General features: G+C 35.3%; 1 protein-coding gene across 3 annotated transcripts in view; it reads left to right on the forward strand.

Annotated features, from left to right (window-relative positions):
• Nucleotides 1-25,022, forward strand: part of LOC123531675 (NACHT and WD repeat domain-containing protein 2-like) — a 33,986-nt gene that overhangs the window by 434 nt on the left and 8,530 nt on the right. For 2 of the 3 annotated variants that reach the window (XM_045312851.2, XM_045312850.2), the window contains exons 2-7: nucleotides 6,386-7,134; nucleotides 17,035-17,123; nucleotides 19,920-20,036; nucleotides 21,114-21,317; nucleotides 23,806-23,950; nucleotides 24,567-24,844. In XM_045312851.2, the coding sequence (XP_045168786.2) occupies nucleotides 6,714-7,134; nucleotides 17,035-17,123; nucleotides 19,920-20,036; nucleotides 21,114-21,317; nucleotides 23,806-23,950; nucleotides 24,567-24,844 (1,254 nt within the window). In that variant the 5' untranslated portion in view covers nucleotides 6,386-6,713. Of the gene's footprint in view, nucleotides 1-6,152; nucleotides 7,135-17,034; nucleotides 17,124-19,919; nucleotides 20,037-21,113; nucleotides 21,318-23,805; nucleotides 23,951-24,566; nucleotides 24,845-25,022 lie in introns of those variants that run through there. The other variant, XM_045312849.2, reaches the window with a different exon arrangement.

Genomic DNA, 25,022 nt, shown 5'->3' on the forward strand with positions numbered 1-25,022 from the left:
GATATTATATACATGTAGCTTCTATTTGAAAAATTGGCGAAGCGATTTTCAACAAGTTGCCTCTCCTCGCCGAACGTGAGAGATAGTTTACTTTGACTATAACTGTTTGCTTTAAATGTATTTCAGTTACGTAATTTATTGTCATAGCATTACTTCATTTGAAAACCTCAATTTTTAGGCAATAAATGTAAGGTTGTGTGTATTTTGAGGTATCGTTCCGCTTTGGAATCGAAGGCCCGCAAGAAATGGTACGTGTGGCGTTTTTGCAAACCTTTAAAAGTAGGGGTAAGGTAGTTAGCGTACTTGTCATTCACTTACAGATGATATTAGTTAAATCTCAAAAGATGTGAAGATGTCTGATTAGAGATGAAACATCTTCTTGAATGTTGATTTTTTTTTTTCATTTTTCAAAGTTTTACTGGATATAATATATAGTGAAGTTTTGATTGTCGAATCGCTTATATTATCAGTCGTGATGGGTTCGAACTTTCACAGATGTGCACCCATGACATGCAGATCTAGCTAAGCCTAAAGTAGACAATCATTCCTGGGGGCTCTGTTTAATATGATAAATAATATAAAGGCATTTTTTACTATTATTTTATTTTTCGAGTGTTTTATAAAGTCAATACCCGTATACAGTCATTAATAGTTTCCTCTAATAAAGAAATGGTGATGTTTTCTTATTTTCAAAGCAAAAGCCTATATTATTAACCTAACATTTGGATATTTACTACGGTGTTCCGTTTGGACAATCGTGACTTTTTATTTAATACTAAACCGCGATGCACGATGGTACGATGACGAAAACGCGATGGCGCGATGGCACGATGATGAAACAACGATGGTACGATGATGAAATCGCGATGGTGCGATGGTACGATGGTGAAATGTCGATGTAATATCGCGTTTTCATCATCGTACCATCGCGTTTTCACCATCGTATCATCGTACCATCGCGTTTTCATCATCGTACCATCACGTTTTCACCATCGTGTCATCGCGTTTTCATCATCGTACCATCGCATTTTCACCATCGCGTTATCACCATCGTACCATCGCATTTTCACCATCGTACCATTGCCTTCCGGTGGTCATGCGCAGTGGTACAGTATATGTGTCAGTAAAATACAGGCTTGATACAATCTCATTTTCACATTGCACTATGTACCTTCTACATTCTAACAAGAATAAGCTAAGGTTGAATAATACCAATTGTGACTATTACACCCAGCTTTTTATTTACTTTCGTGCATACATAAAATACAAAGGACTTGGCATTGAAGATTTTATAGTTTTAATGAACTGAGCACTGAACATTTTGTAAAACATTTCGCAAAACAGCAGAATCTAAATAGTAAATTTCTTCTCACAAAATACATTGAGATACATTCATCTATTTTTGACAAAAATACAAGTGTATGGGACTACGCATTTCTAACCGGAAGGCGATGGTATAATGGTGAAAACGCGATGGTACGATGGTGAAACCACGATGGTATGATGATATAACGCGATGGCACGATGGTGAAAACGCGATGGTCGATGGTGAACCAAGATGGTCGATGATGATAACGCGATGGCCGATGGTGAATCGCGATGGTACATGATGAAACACGATGATAGGTGAAACCACGATGGTACGATAATGATACGCGATGGCACGTGGTGAAAACGCGATGGTACGATGGTGAAAACGCGATGGCACGATGGTACGATGATGAAAACGCGATGACACGGTGGCACGATGGTGAAAACGCGATGGTACGATGATGAAAACGCGATATTACATCGACATCGTACCATCGTACCATCGCGATTTCATTATCGTGTCACCGCGTTTTCACCATCGTACCATCGTTGTTTCATGATCGTACCATCGCGCCATCGCATTTTCGTCATCGTATCATCGTGCATCGCGGTTTAGTATTAAATAAAAAGTCACGATTGTCCAAACGGAACACCGTAATTTACTGCATCAAATGCGCAGGTGATCAATCAATTATCAATTGTACATATTGATAACACGACTCTTTATAAATCGCCGGTACATAGCGTGTGCTAATGACTAGTCTATAGTTCAAAACACTAAACTTTTCTTGGCTAAAGTCAAAACATGGAGAAGAAAAATGAAATTTGATGTCACTTTAAAAAAAAAAATATTTATTGAATGGTTTGTCGGTCAGTAGTCAAAACTATTGCCATCTGTCTTTCAGACCGGCAAGCTATTTAATTTAAGTGTATACTAGTACATTACTATATCAAAAATTAAAAATTAAAATAGAGATGGCAGTATTTTATACATAGACAGGCAATTAACGAAATTGACAAAAGATTACAAACCCATGTGTTTATTTGATATACAGTCAATAGCGCAGTCAACGACGGTATAAATAAATAAATTATTCATACATTTACACATTAATTCAAATATATAACTTTTCTATTAAAATGTGAAATCTGACGTAAAAACAATTAACATGATTAGGTAGTTCTGTCAGATAGCTAGTAATGCATTTACTGGCATATTTTACCTTTTAGATAGGAGATTATATAAGGTATCAGGGTACACTTCGAATTTTGGCCCCGTCAATATTTGTTATAATTAGAACTTCGTGATTTTGGATGTCTGTAAATTAAGGTGAGAGATAATGATTGTTAATTCTTTAGAAAATTTAAACAGCAAACACGTGTAAAATTCTGATGTAAGTTGTAAAACTAACTGCTGCTAGCTTTGTATGAATCGGTGAGTCACCTTGGCGCGGGAAATTCAAATCACGGAAGGGTTCCGTGCTTCTTGATTGATACTCAGGAACTTTTCCGCTATTTTGTGAAAAAACGAGCTGGATGGGCCCCCATTCCGTTTATATCCTGAGGGTCAGTAGGGACTATTAAATTTAGAAATGCAATAAAATTGGGCTTTGTTCTTGCAGCGGGATCATTGAGGGCTGTTCAAAAAGTGCAAAATTGATGATTTTGGCATGCTTTTTTTTTTTGAAGGATTGTGTAAAACTTTCGTTTCGATAACTTTCTGTATTCTTGTATGACAATCCTGATCGTGTAAGCCTGACCGTGCCAAAAATTTTCGAATCTAAGTGTACCCTGCTACCTTTAACATGTATCATCATCTATATGTACGAGGACTGTTGTATAGGTTTCACAAGGCTAAATCGTATTCCCTACATATATAGTATATAAAATTGACAATTTTCACAGAGCTGCCACACATAGCTTGACCCATTTCTGAGAACAAATCTTTACCTCATTTTAAAGAATTATGACAGAGCATGGAAAGAAAAGTAGGGGTTGTATCTTCTAAGAGAGATTTCTATTGTCACATTTGTTTACTGTAAAAATCACACCAAAAATCACACTGCTCTGACCTGGTTGTACTACTCATATTAAAACTGACTTTCACGTCACCAAATACAATCTCTCCTATCTTTTTCTACTAATTTATCAAAAATTAATCCACAATGAAATAAAAAAGTAACTGTGAAAAAACCTGTCCGCAATTACACGACTAGACCAGATGGCTCCCACGCTGGTTCCTTTAGTGCAGTCAGACCTAATAGTTTAGTTTTAGTTTTAGTTTAGTTTAGTTTTATTTATTTCCATCCAGAAGGTCTGAGACCCATGAGGCAATGCAACAATACATATAAATATGGCGGCATGTACAAGACATATATATCCTAATGACATATGTAAATTTCTCATAATAATATTATTATTTAACAAACTTATCTGCCAACTACATTCTATCCAATAAGACATTATTAATATACATGCAAATAACAATTCACACACAATTTGAATTATAACGCTCTGTATATCACATGTACAAAACGAATATTTTCTAGTAAAATGTTTTCATAAATGTTTCTGTCATTTCTTAAGATTCCAAAGTTCCAGATCGACTCACAACTTGCTCGAAATTGAAAACTAGCAAGGTGTGACATCTGGATTTTTAAATTTTGTCACCAATAAGCGAATATCAGACAAAAAAAAACAATACTTTAGATACCCGGAACAATATTTTTTCTATGTAAATATTTAACATGTCCATTTATTGAATTTTGGAGTGGAACAACATAGTGCGATAAATGCGCATATACTAATATACAGTTCTCCAAAATTCAAAAGCCTTGTAAACATAGGTGGAAAGTTTTTTTTAATGATAAAGAGTTTTCAGTTGATCACATTTCAGTAATTGTTTGGTTTGTTTAGTTTCTGTATATACCTCGCTCTAAACGTCTTTGTATAGCTTTCATTCTAACAAAAAAAAAAAATGTCGCACAACTATTTTCTTCGTAAATGTCGTACAACTATTTGCTTCGTAAAGTCGCACAACTATTTGCTTCGTAATTGTCGCACAACTATTTGCTTCGTATTTTGCACAACTATTCTACACTATTATACGACTGTTAAACAAACAACATCTTTACCGACGATGTATCGGTCCATACGACTTGATACAAGAGTGACCCCCTTTAAAAATGAATGCCATTTGTAAAGAAATAAAAGTAAGAAATTGGTGATAAATACGTTCCACCTAGTTATGTGGAATTTCAGCATTGGGACATTGTTGCTTTAAACCAAAGAGACTGCTGTAACAGTTCTTTGAAAATAGTGAGATTTTTAAAGATGATGAACTGTCCGAAACTTGGCGAAAGTGTGATCCCCATGCAGTCTTTTTCCAGTATATATCAGTAAATTGACAGTTGTTTTGTAAAGTAATATACATGTTTTATATGCTGTTCAATTTTCATGTAAAACAGCCCATTTCTTTCTATAATTTGATGTTTTTTAATTTTTTTCTCAAAAATCTTTGGATAACCGTTAAATTCTCTCTGGAACACAGTAAATTAGTTAATTGAATGTACATTAATCTGTAGGTGTGTCTCTATTAAACAATTTACTTGTCAATTACATAATATAGTGTTCTATGGTGTACTGTGTATATGTCATTATGTGGTTTATATCAACTTTAATTTTTCATTATGATCTTCTTCTTTTGAAGTTAATAGGTCAGGTTAAGTTATATGATTCTTTCTAAAATATCATTTTATAAGATTTTACATTCAAGTACCTTCTTAAATTTCAACCGCAAATTTTTAATATTTGAACAGGTCAAAGTCAATCTCCACTTGTGGTAAATCTCAATTTTTCTACAAGATTGCCCGTCAAATTGTCCTTTTCACAACATGAATTAATGTAATCAAAATAGTTCAATTGATTCCTATTACTTTCTTCGTATTTTTTAATCGGATAAAAATTAGTAAGACATATTATTGATACTTAGTTCAATTAACATACTTAATCTTAATAACATAAAGTGTTTTGCTTAAAGGATTAAAATTTAATCCAATTTATGTAAATACAACGTCAAATTACTATGTCATTTGCGAAACACTTGTGCATTTTACTTTTTAAACAAGGCATTTTATAGAAATGTATTTCCTCACAACGTGCTTAACTAGAAATGGTATAGTTGCGGTTAATTTCAGTAAATGGGACTCTGAATGTAACAAATTATACTTATGTACATTTTATAATTAAAATATACCACCAAATGATAAATATGATGATGATTTTTTGTCCTAACTGTAATAAACATGGCATGAGACTCTAAAATGAATCTACTTGAAGTGTAGCAAAATAGTGTCACTATCTTTAAAGTAAGTTGAAAGAACTGCGGCCAACCGCGAGGTCGACACCCCCACCCCAACCTGTCACCCTCCCAAAGCAAAATAGTGGTACTATCTTTAAAGTAAGGTGAAAGAACTGCGGCCAACCGCGAGGTCGACACCCCCACCCCCATGTCACCCTCCCAAAGCCACGAGGCGAGATACAATGCCGTTTAAGCGACTGGATCAAACACAAAATACAGTAACCCTAAAAATAATTTTTTTGTTGGAATGGAACAATAAGGGAAATGCATTCCAATCTCATTGTATAATAAAAGACCATATTGCTACTATAAACGTCATTTTTTTCGGTAGATGTGTTTTCAACAGTTACTTTTACTTTTATAATTACATAAAATTATACAAAACTGTTTCATTCGGTACATTCAAACGGGGCGTTGTTATCATTCTGGTTGTCAAAACACGGCACTTTTCTTGTCAGATATTTGTTTAAACATAATAGCGCATAAATTGATAATAGTATTGTAATAGGGTTCGAATTAAATTCGTTTGATATCGGAAAATACATGAAAATCTCAGGATATAGGGTGAAGATTATTTTCCTATTTATTCAAATAGCTTATCAATAAGAAATTCGATCTGAACGGTGTATAGTTGAAAAGTTTCCTGGTTTTATTACACACATTAATACAAGATTAGAAAAATTACAGTAGTTGGACTTTTTTGTTGTGTTTCAGATTAAACCAAGAGTGTTGACTAGCACAGGTTTTTGTGACCTTATACGGCAGTCTTAGGAGCATTGGCTAACATGTTAAAAGGCAGATGTAACGAGTGTATAAAATGAACGGAGTGGGAAATGTTTTGTTTTGAATTACTACGTTAAAAACAAGTTTCGGACATTCTTTGGATTTGCTTAAGAAACGTGGATTTAAAACAATGACGGACTTTACAATGAACTAGTGTAGATACCGCTAGTGATCACTCGATCACAGACTCACTCGATCACAGACTCTGACTAAGCTGGTGATCACGCGATCACGGACACTGACCAGGACAGAGTGTATTATGAAGATGGATAAGGGAGTCAAACCCGAAAAGGGAGAGAAGGTTGAAAAGAGTGAGCAATCAAACAATCCGGAGAAAATCACAGATAAAAAGGAAAACACTGAGAAAAATGAAAAATCCGAAAAAGCTTCTGACAAAAGGGATAAGAACGACAAAGGTGACAAAAGTGAGAAGATCGAAAAAGGTCTGGATAAGAAAGAAAAGAATGAAAAAATAGAGAAAGTGGATAAATTAGAAAATGGGGTGGTGAATGGTGTAAATGGCGATGTGGCTTCCGAGGACGGAGAGGGGGTGGAGGCAGAGGACGAATTACGAGATGAAGAGAGAGAAAAACTCCTGAGGGTTTTAGTGGGAGAACTGGAGGACCTTCCACCCTTAGGATCTAAGATTGTGAGAATCTTCACTAGCTCAACTTTTACAGGTAAGACTGTAATATTCCTTTAATTTGCAGTAGCTGATATTCATCAGCTAGCTTTGATGGAAAAACATTGCTTGAAACATCACTTATTAGAATTAGTTTCAAAAACCCGAGCTTTGCTTTTTGGAAAACATTGGTACCGGGTTTTAATGCGCGGATGAGGGGAATTGATTATGACCTGAATTAGATTTGTACCGAAAACTACAGGCTAAGCTGTCTGTACCGAATTCATTGAACCATTTTTTTTAAATGTAAAGACAAGACACCAAACAATTTTCAAAAGCTAGCATATCAAAGTAAATATGGACCCTATCACTGTAATCGCAATTTGACAGCTGGATGAAACTTGACCTAACCATCTGTACAAGCTTAACCCGATCCCGTTCATATCACAAGTTGCCTAGTGTAAACATTTGTCTAAAAAAGCGCATTTTGTCAGTATTGACGTAACTGTTTTAGAAGTCCAAAGTCCAGGTCTTGTAATAAAATCCGAAGTAACCGTTTAAGGGGTCGGCTGATGAGGTCCCTTTTGGCGTTACATGTATGAGAAGTTTATAAACCTTAAGAAGAAATGAAGTTTTTGTTTTAATTTATTTCACATGTTCACGCCAATAAAAGCTTTTTCATGTGTGGAATATAAAGTGAATGGGTCCAGAGGTCGCAGGTTAAAATTCTGTTTAGGTTAGGACTCCATTATTATAATTAGACAATCTTTCTGTCTGTCTGTCTGTCTGTCCGGTATGACATTTTTCTTTGGTTCCTATGAAGCACCTGCGACAGTGATATAAATATTTCTATGCTCCTAGCTTTTTTATTTATGATGCTGCTAAAATGAATTAATATTTTATAGTTAAATATAATATTTTAATGCCAACAGAATTAGAAATTAATTATACATAGCCTGTCGTTTTCAATCTGTCCTCGATTTAAACTTTTCTTTTAATGCCACGATAGCTAGTTTTATGTTTACTCTGTCCGGGCATTAGGTTTAGAAATTTTAAAATGTCATTCATTGATATTTTGTAATCTCGTATAATACATCGGCATTAAGTGAAAAAAGGTCTAATGTTTACTGTTGAACAATTGTACCTTTAACAAATATCTACTATTGGAAAACCGAATCAATACTATAATTTAAAACGAAATTGGGTAATTATTTTATCTATATATGATGAACTTTATGGTTTACATGCTATGGCTATTTCTATAACTTTATGAAAATAGTAAAGGGAAATTAAGGGCACCTGACTCAGCCTTTTTAACAGTAAACAGTATATTTATATTGACCTATCATTTTTCAACAGACCGCGAGATGAACCTGTTTAATCTTTTGAAAAATCATCAAATGGGCATTAAGGTCTATGATTTTGAAAGGTCAGTTGGATGTCAGGGATTATATAAATTTTTAAGGTAGTGGGCCCGTAGCGACTATCGGCAATTTCCGTGCGATTACGTATTCTACATATGCGATTTCGGCATCCTTCGGCCATAACAGTAACAACCGAGGAATGCCGAAATTGCAAACAGAGAATACGGAAACGAACGGAAATTGCCGATTGTCATTTCAGGTCCACTACCTTAATTATAGTTATTTGCACTTTGTTTATCATCTTTATATATTGTCATTACCAAATGAAAATATACATTTAAAATATTTGTATTTAGTTAATTGGCCGATTTGAGTTTATATGATGTGATAAAAGCTAAATAAATTATTTGTTGACAGAGTGAAATATTTTGCTAAATAAATCAGGCGGCTTGCGTTTGATCTTTGTTGCATTTATCATTTGTCATAAGAATAGAGAGAAAAAACAGCGCGTTAGAGTTGCAGAATCCGGGTCTTAAGCCCCATTTATCAATATTTAATTGCAAGTTTATTTATTCAACCCCCTGTATTTTATATTACATAACGGAGCTGCAGTTACCGAAATAGTCTTTAAAATTTAAGGGGAGGTGGTGGTGGGGATGGGATGGGGGGTACTTATTTTCGGAACTACATTCTGAAACATTTTTCTTGCTTTAACTGTGATCTTTTTAGTTTTTAAACGTTTTTTTCTGTAGATAGGTCGGGGTTTTTTTTATTTTTTTCTTTATAAAGTGGGACTTTTCGGAAATTACTTTTGTGTCAAAAATGAATACAAATGCGAGGGTTATGCTGTTATAGCATCAGTAAATTGATTTCTAACACCACTGACCATGTTTAAAGCACAAAAAGTGCAGTTTTGCAACTTTTTGTTAAAAAGTTGAAAACAAAATTTCCAAGGCCATAAAAACATTTAGGGTCGGGTCAAAAATTTAGGGTAGGTCGGGATACCGGAAACAAACATTTTTTTGAGACCTTATGAAGGTTGCATTCGCAGTTTTGATAGACGGACATACTTATATTATGGAATATGTTGTTGTTGTTTTTTTCATATGTAATGACAGATTTACAGTATTACTGTACGAACTTCCTGAACATCCCTCGTACAAGAAAAAGTAACCGATTTTGAGTTTGTATGATGTGATAAAAGCTAAATAAAATTATTTGTTGACAACTTGATATATATTGCTAAATAAATCAGGCGGCTTGCGTTTGATCTTTGTTGCTTTTATCATTTATAATAGGGGAAAAAACAGCACGTGAGAGTTGCAGTATCCGGGTCTTAAGCCCCATTTATCAATATTTAATTGCAAGTATATTTATTCAACCCCCTGTATTTTATATTACATAACGGAACTGCTGCAGTTACCGAAATAGTCTTTGAAATCGAGTGTATTCTTTGCATGTCACATATTTTTTTGAGAGGGAGATGGAGAGGGGAAACTTATTTTCGGAACTACATTCTAAAATATTTTTCTTGCTTTAACTGTGATCTTTTTAGTTTTTAAACGTTTTTTCCTGTAGATAACTGGTACAAAAATCCCGGTCGCACAATGTTTTTAAACATTGAGGAACACAATTTGAACAATTTACACACAATTACTTCATTATAATCTTTACAAGTTTCCTCATAAATGTAAATTTGATGTGGTTAAAACCTAGTTATATGACAATTATTTGACCCCTGCCAAGTTCTAATTTTCTTTACATATATTACCAATTATTCAATTCGTCTTCTTTGCTTAAGTCAGACACAAACAAAGGTTAAGATTTAAATTTCGATTTACCATACAAAAACAAACACAGTATTCAATACAAGATAAATGTCACCGAAATCTTCAGAAATGGAGATAATTTTACCATTATTAGGTCAATTCTTTTCTGATCTCGGCACGAGGTGTTACTCCCGGATTCCTTTGTAATGCGAATTTCATTATTCGAAAGAAATTTTGTTATTTTTGAGATAATTTGCTTGACTAGGGTCACGTTTAGCTAATATTTATGAAATCTGTATTATTTTAAGGTGGCATAGTGCTCAAGTCTGAATTCTAAACAGTGGTTAATAAGACGATAAAACTTGTGAAAGCCTTGTTTATTATCCCCCACCGAAGGCGGAGGGATATAGTTTTGGCGTTGTCCGTCTTTCCCTCCGTCCGTCCGGAGCCATATCTAGGAAGTGGTTGGGAATATTTAAATGAAACTTCATATACATGTTTACCACTATATGGAAATGCGACCCGTCAAGTTTCAGTCAGATTGCTAAGGTAACACCAGTGTTATGGCCCTTAGAAGTTTCTAGTGTTAACTATGCAGGGTACTATAAATATGGCAATTTCTGCTTCATAACTTGTGAAATATTTGACCTAGAACTATGAAACTTAAACTGAATTTAGATCACCATAATTTGATAGCGCACACACAATTTTGTCAGGATTTCTTTAGTAATTTTAGAGTTATTTCCTTTAATTGTTTGAAAATCCAAATATTTGTACATAAATTAACAAACTGGTAGAATTTCATTAAACTTCTTTCATTTTTTTCATGAACATTTATTATCAACATGTGAGTTCTTTTTCTTTAATTTTTTTTTCAAACCTCCCATGAATATTTATCAACATGCAAAGCTGTATCCTCCCCCGCCTCGCTCCTCCACCCAGTCATCCCCACCACCCCAATCATGCATCCCTCCCCCCACCCCAACAATTTTGTTTTCATGTTTTATTTTCCATCAATATTTATGATCAAGTTATGAAGTTTTGTACCCACACTCACCCGGTCAGCCCCCCCCCCCACCCCCCGCTTCCCCCCACCCCAAATGCCATCCTTTTTTTAATAAAAAAAATTCAAACCTTTCATGAATATTTATCAACATGTGAAGTTGTAACCACACCCACCCCACCACCACCCACGTTCCAGATTTCTTACTTGATTGTGCTCAACTAAGGACATCTGTCCTTTAAAGTTCAAATGTATATGTTAAACAGCGACACTTGGTGCCAAACTACTCAAATACAATATTTCGTTCTAGTTACACTTCATGCCCACATTTCAAATAACTCCATATAATTCTAAAAGCTAAGCTTATTACAGTAAACATATTCCATTCAAAATAATTTTATTAGCCAGGATCAACGTAACATACGAGTACATTTAAAACATTCGTTTTCTGTTAAATTGATCTTGACTAATGAAATTATTTACTCCTTAGTAACATCCTTAACTTTTTGCCGGATATATTTTTTTGCCATTCCTCACCACAAACCCTTTCGGCGGTGGATACCAATTCATTAAAAATTTGCTTGTTTGAAAAATCTTTCTTCCTTCTTTGACAAACAAGCAAAGAAATCGAGCCATATTTTAATGAAAAAGTAGCCAGCGGAGCCTTGTTACTTTTTTCTACACAAAGATTTCTATGGAAGGCCGATGCGCCATGTAATTTGCCAAATTCTAAATAGTTAATACAAAATGCTATTTGCCAAATGCTCAGAATCACATATTGACTGTCAAACGGTAATTTTCAAATGATGAATTTGTTTGCTAATTTTTAATTGCGAAATGCAGAACAATGAATAACAAATGCTTATTGCCAAGGAGCTGAATATATCAGTGGATGAATGCATCCTTTAAATAGTCATTGGCCATCGTTACATAACATTTTTTTCTGTTGAAAACTTTTTCTAAGCATTTTAGAGTAAATTAGTTTCAGTCCCATTTTCCCAGTACCGCTAGAACATAACTCATAATGCGTTTTCAAATAATCAAAGTAACATGCATTAGTTTAAGTAATTAGATACAGATCGGCTTTCCATAGATTACTACGAATCCGAATAATAGAAAAGATGTGAAAAATGTGGTTGTTCGTCAAAATATACAAAGTTCTGTTGCCAACTGCTTGTGTGTACATTTTTGGGTGATTTTGAGTACATGCGTGTAATGTCCGTATTTACCGACAAGTTCACTCTCATTAGACGGGAATAGCGGGCCTCGAAACAATGTATCTATTTTACTTAAAACATTGAAAAAAGTTCGAGAGGTGTGAACTACGCCATGATAGAGCTTTTTAGCTGGCTTATCCGAGGTTGTTTTTTTTTTGTGTTAATTTACCATACCGGATACCGTGAACAGGTACAAAGTTCTTCTATTTCAAGTATTTAATAACATTTTTGCTGCGATCAAGAGCACTTCAACTTCAAGCATTTGATGATAATTTAAATGCTACAAATGTGTTGGATTGAATTGAATCTAAATAAATGATATTTGAACAAAGTGTTTTTAGAAAACAATGTTTTTGCGTTATCCTGGAAGTATTTTAAGAGGGACGACACATGCATTCTTTCCTATTCATTATATCATTAATTAATTGCATCGTAATCCTGACACGTAAACTTTAGTGCAATTTATTTATTTTACACTGATTGTTCAAACAATACATTTCAGCTGTGCTGATAAATGATTCCTAGATTACTAACATTTCTCAGTATGCAATTACTTACTTAGTATTCTAATCTTTGCAACATTTAAGCCTAAGGCCCTCGGGTTATACCGGCCCTCTACAATGCAGTTTTAGATATGTATATACATTGCCATTAAAATGTGTCTAATAGATATCTCATAACTGCATGGCTTTTACATGCATACAAATATACAAAAATATGAAAGAATTTATGGCAAAAATACATTATAAGAGATCACATCACCTTCATTATGACGCCAGTTTTCCACCCCAGAGTCTCAAGCTTTACAAGACTCCTTTCCATCTTCGTTGCTGTATGAGGACTCCACCCCTTTTTACATATATGAGTCTCTTACACTGCTCAATTTTTAGGCTCCCTTCCCTCTCCGGCTTTTTATAGTCCATTCCCTTCCACTCTTAGCGAGTCATATTCTTATCCAAGTATTCCGTCTCTTAGCTTTTAAGGCCATCCCCAATTTTCCTTCCCTAGATTTTTAAGAGGTTCGTTCTACTGTATATATTTATAAGTGCCTATACTCTTCCCTAGATTTGTAAACTGCCCATTCTGCTCTCTAGCTTAATAAGGCCAATACTCTTCCCTAGATATGTAAGAGGCCCATTCTGTTCTCTAGCTTTATAAGGCCAATACTCTTCCCTAGATATGTAAGAGGCCCATTCCGCTCTCTAGCTTTATAAGGCCAATACTCTTCCCTAGATATGTAAGAGGCCCATTCCGCTCTCTAGCTTTATAAGGCCAATACTCTTCCCTAGATTTGTAAGAGGCCCATTCTGTTCTCTAGCTTTATAAGGCCAATACTCTTCCCTAGATATGTAAGAGGCCCATTCCGCTCTCTAGCTTTATAAGGCCAATACTCTTTCCTAGATTTGTAAGAGGCCCATTCCGCTCTCTAGCTTTATAAGGCCAATACTCTTCCCTAGATTTGTAAGAGGCCCATTCTGTCTCTAGCTTTATAAGGCCAATACTCTTTCCTAGATTTGTAAGAGGCCAATTCCGCTCTCTAGCTTTGTAAGGCCAATACTCTTCCCTAGATTTGTAGGAGATCCTTCCGCTCTCTAGCTTTGTAAGGCCAATACTCTTTCCTAGATTTGTAAGAGGCCCATTCCGCTCTCTAGCTTTATAAGGCATATACTCTTTCCTAGATATGTAAGAGGCCCATTCCGCTCTCTAGCTTTATAAGACCAATACTCTTTCCTAGATTTGTAAAATGCCCATTCCGCTCTCTAGCTTTATAAGACCAATACTCTTTCCTAGATTTGTAAGAGGCCCATTCCGCTCTCTAGCTTTATAAGGCCAATACTCTTTCCTAGATTTGTAAGAGGCCCATTCCGCTCTCTAGCTTTATAAGGCCAATACTCTTCCCTAGATATGTAAGAGGCCCATTCCGCTCTCTAGCTTTATAAGGCCAATATCCTTTCCTAGATTTGTAAGAGGCCCATTCTGTTCTCTAGCTTTATAAGGCCAATATCCTTTCCTAGATTTGTAAGAGGCCCATTCCGCTCTCTAGCTTTATAAGGCCAATACTCTTTCCTAGATTTGTAAGAGGCCCATTCCGCTCTCTAGCTTTATAAGGCCAATACTCTTCCCTAGATTTTGTAAGAGGCCCATTCGCTCTCTAGCTTTATAAGGCCAATACCTTTCCTAGATTTGTAAGAGGCCCATTCGTTCTCTAGCTTTATAAGGCCAATATCTCTTCCTAGATTTGTAAGAGCCCATTCCGCTCTCTAGCTTTATAAGGCCATATCTTCAATGGGCCTTCTTCTCTAGCTTTATAAGGCCTATACTCTTCCCTAGATTTGTAAGAGGCCCATTCTGTCTCTAGCTTTATAATGCCTGCACTCTTCCCTAGATTTGTAAGAGGCTCATTCTCTCTCTAGCTTTATAAGGCCTATACTCTTCCCTAGATTTGTAAGAGGCCCATTCCGCTCTCTAGCTTTAAAAGGCCAAATGGGCCTCTCTCTAGCTTTATAAGGCCAATACTCTTTCCTAGATTTGTAAGAGGCCCATTCCGCTCTCTAGCTTTATAAGGCCAATACTCTTTCCTCCCATCCGCTCTCTAGCTTTATAAGGCCAATACTCTTCCATAGATTTGTAAGAGGCCCATTCTGTTCTCTAGCTTTATAAGACCAATACTCTTCCCTAGATATGTAAGAGGCCCATTCCGCTCTCTAGCTTTATAAGGCCAATACTCTTCCCTAGATTTGTAAGAGGTCCATTCCGCTCTCTAGCTTTATAAGGCCAATACTCTTTCCTAGATTTGTAAGAGGCCCATTCCGCTCTCTAGCTTTATAAGGCCAATACTCTTTCCTAGATTTGTAAGAGGCCCTAGATTTGTAAGAGGCCCAATTTCGCTCTCTAGCTTTATAAGGCCAATACTCTACCTAGATTTTAAGAGGCCATTCTGCTCTAGCGTAGTAAGGCAATACTCTCCTAATTTGTAAAAGGCATTTCGCTCTTACTTTTAAGGCAATACTCTACCTAATTTCAAGTTGCACCCAAATCGCAAATTGATGTTGTTTCGGATTTTCAAATATTGGGCAGAGCGAAAAAAATTAAAATTTTTTTTTCAATCATCATTATGATGCACGAAGAGCGATAAATAAAAAAAAGTAATTATCGCTTGTGTCATGTTTAACACCAAATAAAGTGTATTTCCATCTATATTGTATGACAAGCCGAAACAAGCTTAATTTTGGTTCAGCAAAAATGTGTACAAAACAGTTTCGGAGAAAAGACTCTTCACTGAAATGGGATTTGGACGTAGTAAGTAAGGAGTCCGAAAATATTTTTATTACTGGATATTTTATTGTGTTCCTCAGTGTAAAAGGCACATGTGGCAATTAATAGCTGAATGTTTGTCCCATACATACTTTCAATGGGTCTTCTTTATTAGTATACTTAAGTGGACATGAGAATATTGCCAGGAGTTTCATGTTTGATAATTATCTTTTAAGTTAGGGTACCTGGTTAGAACTTTATTCAAACTAATTTGACTTAAACCTCGGAATATTGAGATAAGCTTTTCGTATGCGCAATATCTCCACTCGGTTAGGTTGCCCGACAGAAATATAAAACAATCATTAATGTGACCGTCAAATTATTTGGACTAGTTTGAATTTTTTATCACGTGTTTGCATTTGCAGGGGACATCAATCATTATACATTGAAAATGCAGTTTGTTTTAAACATAATTACTAACAATTGTGATATTACTTATTTTTTTCTTCTCTGACCCCCAATACTTCAAAGGAAAGATTCTCAATACTTCAAAGCAAAATATGTTTTTTACAAGCTGATACTCACTTTTGCTCTTCCATTTCGCCATTTTCTTTGGTGTCTTTCCTTTTTATTAATTGTGGTATTTTTCTGGCAGTCCCACATGAATTTGATCGTTGTCCAGTTATAATATGCAGACAACAAATCTCGTACATGTGATACGCCAGATTTTTCAACATCTGGACAGCGTTGTTAGTAAACGTCATTTTTCGTAGTTTTACTTGATTATTCCCAATGTTGAGCTTTAGCTGCTGTAATTCCTACTCGGCTCCAATTCATTTACAATACTTGTTATCACTACCAACTTATTCCAAAGATTATTGTCTGTTAACTAGTATATTTTTTCTAATTTAATTTTACACAATTTCATTCATGTAGGCTGCCATTTTTCATGCGTCTGCTCACTTTGATGAAACATAACCACTACCATACAGTTAAACTTGTATTGACAGTAGCAAATATGGACGGTCGACGGGTAAAATGAAAATAAAATTACTGAAAATGACTTTTATTTTTATTTCGTTTTGTCAAAAAATAGGGTCTGCGCTCCCGTTAACTAGAAAATTAAAAAATGCTGGCCTAAATTACAAGTTAGGTGCGTTTAAACTTCGGAATTAACACCTTTTTTTTCGTTCCTACTGATTTCGACCCAGCGCAAAAAATACGCCAGGTGCGGGCGGTCAAAAAAAAAAATTAAAATATTTTTTTTCATTTCCCGTCAAATTGGTGCGGGAAATCCGACGAACAGGTAATCAATTTGGTGTGGCCTTAGTGGCATGTTTTCTATTTCAGACACCACATTGGAGAGAAATGCATTGATGGAGAAGGTATATCCGAAGTTGAAGAACAATCTCAGAGAAAAATACGGTCTCGAATTCCAGGTAAGCTTAACATTTAGTAAGTATATAAAGCATCTGCTTTTATGTCAAACAGCAGCTTAGTTATGTTAAATAATTTGTGTATAGGTGGGCGGGGGGGGGGGGGGGGGGGGGGGGGGGGGGTAGGTATGTTGGACAAGGATGATCAAGCTGTCAATATAGTAATTACTCAGTAATATGGTTTCCTGGTTTTCTCGACCAATATCATAATAATAGAAATGGTCTAACCAGTGAAAGTAATCCTACCTTTATCATTTTTATATTTATGTATAAAATTGTAAAAAACTTGCAGTCTGTTATTGACATATAACATAACGGGCTAAAATCAAATTGTGTTTTTCATCTTTACTTTAAGGAATGGAAAATCAACAAAATATCTATACAAATCAATATATAAGTAAACTTTTCATATTTGTCGAATCGTGTGAAACATTATTGCAACATTAACACGAGAAAAGGTTTCTTTTCATCTGTTGACAGAAATTGAGATCTATTTCTCATCTTTGAGGGGAAAAACACTCAAAATGTGAAAAGCGTTGATACCCCCAGACATTAGTTTCCTGTTTTGATAATGTAATAACTTTCCATAGTCTGTGTCATAGCTGACAATAGTATTTACTCTTTGCTTTGGGCAGCACTAAGTTAATTGGTTAAACATATTTGGGAAAGTTACGATAAAGGGTGATAATATCGAATTATTACAATATAATTAGCCACAGATCACTGGGCTGTCACACCAGAATTTGAACACTATGATAAGGTTCAAGATTGGTCCTCCAACGTGCCTAAATTAAATTATAACACTTGACAATATCGTGGAAACTGGGCCATATCTATGAACATGAGCATTTTATCTCAATTTTTGTATTAAGACAAATAACTAAAGTTGGCTATCTTTGTAACACTGATATTAGTGCTGTGTGTTGGCGTTAAACAAAATAACATTGAACGTTTTTCACTTATGTAACCCTTTATATCTTTCTGAGGTGTCATAGTCACTAGTTTGCGATAATGACAAAAAATCTACTGTCAAAAATCTTTAAAAGAACACCGTAGAAAAAAATTAATGAAGGATTTTGTTCGACTGTTTAAATAGTTCTGTTCCCTGTTCCCTCAATGTAAACAATTTCATAGTGGCATGGTTTTAAATTTCAAACTATCAGCTTAACTCTTAGTAGTGGTCACACTGCTCCCAATCTGTAACTGTAGTAACCCCCCCCCCCCCCCCCCCCCCCCCCCCCCCACCACACACACCCCTGACGGTATTGATAATTACGTCAAAAGCTGGACTAAGGTCACGTAAACCGAGGTGAGTTTTGTTCAGTGTTGTGGCATGGTTCTCAATTTCATAAATTTGATTAACTTCTGTCCCTATTATAAAAAATGCTCGCAGGGCGGTATGTAGCCTGGCTCCCTGGCTGCATGGTTATTTTTTTATATAAATACTGCAAGCAAAATAAGAAAGTCTTAAGCCTCTAAAATAGCACATTTTATCTGATGGCTGAATCTATGTTCGGAGCCAGAGGCAATAAAAAATGTCAATGTAGAAACAACCTGCTGGAGTTGCTTCCCTATTAATAAATAAACATATATATGTAAATAAGAACAAACATAGGGACGGGAGCCAGTCTAGGCGGTAGGGAAATGGTTTAATAGATAACGGAAATGATCACACATTTCTTATGTTTAAATGATTATGTTATGCAGTTCCATTAAACGAAATAGAACAGCATTAACTTATTTGAATAAAAAATTATGACAGAGAGTTCGATTGGCCGTCAAATGACCGAGAAACTAGGCCTGGATTTTGACTGACACATAATATTGCAGATATCAATGTTACCGTAAATGAAATATGATAAAACCAGGCTAAGAACAATTACAACATTAAATACCCATAATGTATCGATTTGATATAAAATAACTCTCTTAATTATGAGCTTGTCATAAAACGATTAATAAAAGAACTGATAAAGAACAAGGTCTAGTGTTTTCCCAGGAAATTATTTCTCAAATTTGCGACCGGTGTTATTGTAAATAACACCTGTTGTAAATTTCAGATGCATTAAATCATTAAAACAGGTCCATTTTTAAGAATTACATTTTGGTTTGGAAACCATACTACATGTTAATCAAAATTGCATATGATAGAATTATGTACTTAAAAATTTTCTGGGGACTCCGTGGCCGAGTGGTTAATGTCGCTGATTTTGAATCACGTAACCCTCACCGATGTGGGTTCGAGTCTCACTCGAGTCTCACTCGTGGCGTTGATTTCTTCATGTGAGGAAGCCAGCTGGCTTACGGATTGTCGATGGTTCTACCAAGGTGCCCGCCTGTGATGAAATAATGCATGGAGGGGCACCTTTGGGTCTTCCTCTACCATCAAAACTGGAATGTCGCCATCTGCATTATATTTTCAGACAGGACACATTACAACATCCCCATGTGGTTCTTACGTCTGTCTGCATTTATGAGTACAAATAGTGATTGCTCCCCAGGGAGTTAATTCTTTCCGTCGAATTATACCGTTGAATTATAGACTTTAAGTCTTAGACAGAACAAAGTAATAGTTTATTTTACTGTTCAGAGCCACAGTGTCAAGGTCACCGACCAAGCATACGAAAACGGTTTTTGAAAACCCATAAAAATACACAAACTAGCTTTCTGTGCTAGAAAATAAATATGCCACCGACCATGTCAGCACGTAAAACATGTATTATAATGTAAAATAGATATATGCATGTTTCTTGGAAAAGTAAACTATCAGGGTAATGATAATTATTTGTTTTCTTTCAGGTTGTAGACATGAGGTGGGGTGTTCGGGACGAGGCTACAGATGATCACATGACGACAACTCTGTGTATGCAGGAAATCGACAACTGTCAGAGACTGTCAATCGGACCAAATTTTATTGTAAGAATGATATCAGTGATCTCTGAAATTACGTGGGCGTGTTTTAAAATAGACAGTGAAAATCGGAATGACTCGCAAAACAAATATTAACAAAATCTTCTATTTTTTTTACTTATTATGTAAATGAATTGAATATAAAATGTAGAACAAACCATGGACCGGCTATTTATATAAGGAGTGATCTAATAATTTCGGTTATATGCGGAAACGAATAGGTTAAACTGCAAACTGAAAATTGCACTATATGTAAGCGAGAGTTTTTGTGTGGACTTGTCTATCGAATGGTTCATTAAATCTTCCGAATTAATGAAACTACCTAATATGATAATTAGTGTTAATATGTTAAGTTCATTTTTTTTTCAAGCTGTTTCTTTCCTCTATAAAAATAAAACCAGTGAGCAACAGTATGAATATAATTGATACGTTTTGCCTTAATGGCACGGGCTCGTAGATCGATATAATCAGAGATTTGGATATAGCCGATATCAACCGTCAATAGCATTGATCCATGTGTCACGTTAAATTCATCGGAAAATTGTTAGGACGTGTTATACGGGCTTTATCCTCTTTCAAATATCCGGTCTTTTCATTTGATGTTACTTTTATACAAGGGTTTCATTTCAAAATTCCACGCTGAAGGTTTTGATGAAATTATAAGTAAATTAAGTAATCAAATCAGGAAAATGCGTAGATAACGTTGAAAATGTTTAATTTGCGATCTGACAGGGTGAATACGCGCACTTCCAGTGCAAGACATACATGTACATTGATTACATATTGTGGTCTGTAAACACCTTTTTGCACGCGCATTTTTTTTCTAGAATCGCACTTTGAAACCATTTGTGAACTCAACGACTAGGTACACGACCTTTCTGGCGCTATTCGCGATGTCGAAATGCCTTGCGGATTCACTGACTTTTCTCAGTTCTTAGAGCAATATTTTGTAATAACCCAAAGTCACCACTGCAATCTTTTGCATTTACCCAAAGTCCTCACTTATGAATACTTTTGCAGTTTGTGTATGAATTTCCCCCCTTTCTCTTTTCCACCTGTATCAACAATTTTGTTATGTTTCAGGTGTTTCTGGGTCAGAAATACGGTTACCGACCTATACCCACACATATAGACGCGGGAGAATTCAACATGCTGCGGGATTGCACCCAGGGTGAACCGGAAGAGCTAGAGTTAATGGATTTATGGTACAGGCGCGACGATAATACGGTACCAGCCGTGTACATTCTCCAGCCAATCAGCTCGATTCTTACAAATTTCAACAACAAGGTAACCAATTACGCCAATTTTGTTCTGATTGTGTTATCCTTTCAGGTTTGATAGAGGCTGATCACTTCCAAATCAAATGTAAGCCTCTGCAGGTCTAGTCACAAGTAGCCAAAGCGTTTCAGTATGTATGTGTAGCATTCTATCGAAATCTGCATGTTCCTATCGCATGCTTTAAGTAGAAATGGCGGCGTAAGAATCTTATGCCTCGAAAAGAGACATTGAAAGAAGCGAAAAGGAGTAACTCCATCGGGTTGTAGTTTTCTTATATAAAAGTTAACACCCCTTTTTCTTTTTCTTTTTCTATAGTAGCGATATAGTTCTTTATGGAAATATAAGTCTCTGAAATTCTGATCATGCTAGAAAATGTCGAAAAACCGTTAAAAAGTAACTGAATTTTATATGAAATAAAGAACACCCGAATTTAGTGGTGTTCAGCCTAGAGACCACACATTCAGACATGTACAGGGAAGGTAACCTGGGAATAAGGTAATGTTATGTCCGTTCTGGTAGGTAAATAATATAAACAAACCCAAGAAGCGAATTTTTTTTTTTCAATTTTTTTACTGCGTTTTCTATATACGTACTGACAGTATATACTAAATTTGCATATATTTTGATGTGCATTAAAAAAAGTTCCATTGAATGGTTTTCTCCCACCGTGCAAACGATGTAAACAACGGGTAATATATCATTCATACAAAAAAAATTTAAATAAAGTATCCGTTATTTCAGTGGAACTTAGATACTACTGGAAGAAAATGAAATTATATATATCGTGTTTCAATTTATGGAAGGCTATGGGAAAACATTTAGTGGTATCTAACCTACTGAAGTTGCCACGATCCTTATTCAGTGGTTTAAATGCACAGATGGTTACTTTTTTCTGACCTATGCCTCAAATATCAACTTATATCCACAGAAATGCGAATTAACAACCATTTTTTTTATGCATTTGAACACAATAAGTGTGCTTTCATTGATAATACTGTAATACAGTATCAGCTGGTGCACAGCTTAACCAGTCAGAATCTCTGGAATAGGTTACACCGGTCAAAATATTTCTACCCGTCTACCTCAAGTTTTTTAAGAATATATTTCAAAGGGATGACAAGATATCAGTAGAGTTTCACCGAACATACACAGGCTTTTACACATCCTGAAACGTTGGTTGCCTGCTTCAGTAATTAAACAGAATTTAAGACTTTAGAAGAGAGTCATCCCGAAAACAGAAAACTCATTTAAATTTCCGGTTTGTATGCAACCTGCGGCTGGTCGCAAAAGCAAAATCACTTGCCGCAGGCAGGCTTGAGGTTAAAGAGAAAGGCAAGTGTTGTTCTAACGTTAATTCTGTCTGGTAGGTCTTCTTAAATCATTTAAACGAGTGGAAATGTTTCCTAAATCGGCTTAAAATGAGACAGTTATTAACATTTCAAAACTGCCATTATCTTTTTTTCTTATAATGGTCCGATCTGAAAAGTTCTTCCAGCATTAAGAAAGGGTTGCCGGTAGTTTTCATGTACAATAAACTTACTGTAAGGCATTCCTTCCCTTTAAGGTAGTGCACCCATAATGACGATCGGCAATTTCCGTTTGTTTACGAATTCTCAGTATGAGATTTCGGCATCCTTTGGTTGTAATGCAAAAAATCACTTCCGGTTATGGCCGAAGAATGCCGAAATAGCTTACGGAGGATACGTAAACAAACGGAAATTGCCGATTGTCATTACGGTACCTTAAAGTTTAAACAAACATTTTCTTGCACAGTAATATACGGAAAAATCGAATTCATATTAAGCTCGGCTGGCAGTAAAGATAAGAACTTGTATGAGGACAAAAGTGAAACTAAATAGCTACAACATTTTAAATTACAGACCAGCATGTTATCTGCAACCGATAAATACGAAACAACCATTACTTTTTATCTTTACGACAATATCAAAACAACATAGGATATTTATTTCACCTTTGTAATTGTTAATGCCAGGCAATTTTGTATCGATTTGCTTTAAATGATTTGCATTTGTGAGATATTTAGGGTTATGACAGGACTGAAATATTTGTTTTGTTGTCTTAAGTATTAAGAAGCATAACGTCTATTAATTGACATACTGTAACAGACACGATAAAGACGCTAGAAACGAATAATTGCAATTTTGTCGTAAAAAAGCAATACCGATTATCGATATGGTATGTAAAATTACTAATATCGTTTTTGTTTTTATGCGCTGTTAACCAAGTACTCTTTTCATGCATTTTAGTCACAGTTAATACGTGTCAACTAATACGCATTCGGACTATTTAAAAAAGAATTCAAACAAAAAGGTATTTGAGATAACGGTTATAAATACATAATATAAAATAAGTCGGTCGATGAAACTGGACAGAAAGAATTATAAATATCGAGATTTCAATGTATTTTAGATATTTTATAGTTTCAAAGCAATTCATTTCAATGATTAAGGTATAACTGTACATTGAAATTTTACAGCGTCAAAAGCGACTAATGGAATCAGACCAGGCCACATGGTGGGACACATTGGGTAGACTACAGCGGATATTGAGGAAAGCCGCACAAGTTTTGTTCATTGCAAAGAAACTAGATCGAGAACAAATGCATAACTATTTCATGTCAGGTATAGTACAACTTCCAGTTTCTTAAGGTGACGGACCCGTAATGTTTTTTGGCAAGTTCCATATGATTTCGTATTCTTTTGTGTTATATCAGCATTCTCGGGTCGTAAATATAGCCCGTATAAAAATTGTTTTGGTGACAACAGGAACATGACTAAATCACGTACGGCAAAAATGTAGTCGAGCAGAAGTTATCGATTGTCATTATAGGTGTACTACCTTAAAACCTCTATACTCATTGTCAACACTGATATTTTACTGATCCTGTTACAGATAATGTTTTGTGAAATAACAAAGTAAAAAAGAGACGAATAACAGAAATACTTTGTTCATATAAATACCTGTCTGTCTTATAATTCGTGATGAATGTTTGACAGTAGGAGGTTGTTTACATATGCAAGAAAGAGCAGGGGCACAGGAACTGATTCAAGTGGAACTCCACAAGGACTGATATAGGCTCTGAGCTCATATCTTTAAGAATCTTTGTTACGGAAGCTCTTGAATGAAAGTTTGACCGCGTATACAATAGTTGTGCATTTTTTAAAAGACTTTCTCATGTATAAAACGTTTGTAATTCTGTTCACATTCTAAACTTCATTACCTTTTATATTTTCGCAGTGACTGAAAGGGAGATCACTCGAGGAATTCTCAAAGCCAAGAATGTGAAGGATCATTGTTTAGCCTATGTGAGAGAAATTGAGAATATTAACATAACCTTGCTGAGATTTGCTTCTAAATTCGTTGATTTTGCTGCACGGAATGTTGATGGTGAAGCTCAGAAACTTCTGAAAACTCTACGTGATGACAAACTTCCCGCAAAAATGCCAGATTCAAATATTGTAAGGTTCAAGGTCGAATGGGGAGGAAAGGAGGGCATAGACATAGAAACTCATAAGGTGATTAATATTGATTAGTTATTAATACAATCTGATATCATTTTGCAGTAAATTAACAGATGGCGTCATGGTAGATTTATAGCGGAAACTCGATAATTTGGTTTTGTTAGCAATATATGCAAATATTAAAATAATGAAGATGGTCATAACATGAAAATGATCTTACCTTTATATTTAT

The sequence above is a fragment of the Mercenaria mercenaria genome, chromosome 11 (genome assembly GCF_021730395.1).
Source record: "Mercenaria mercenaria strain notata chromosome 11, MADL_Memer_1, whole genome shotgun sequence".
NCBI classification, from domain to species: domain Eukaryota; kingdom Metazoa; phylum Mollusca; class Bivalvia; order Venerida; family Veneridae; genus Mercenaria; species Mercenaria mercenaria.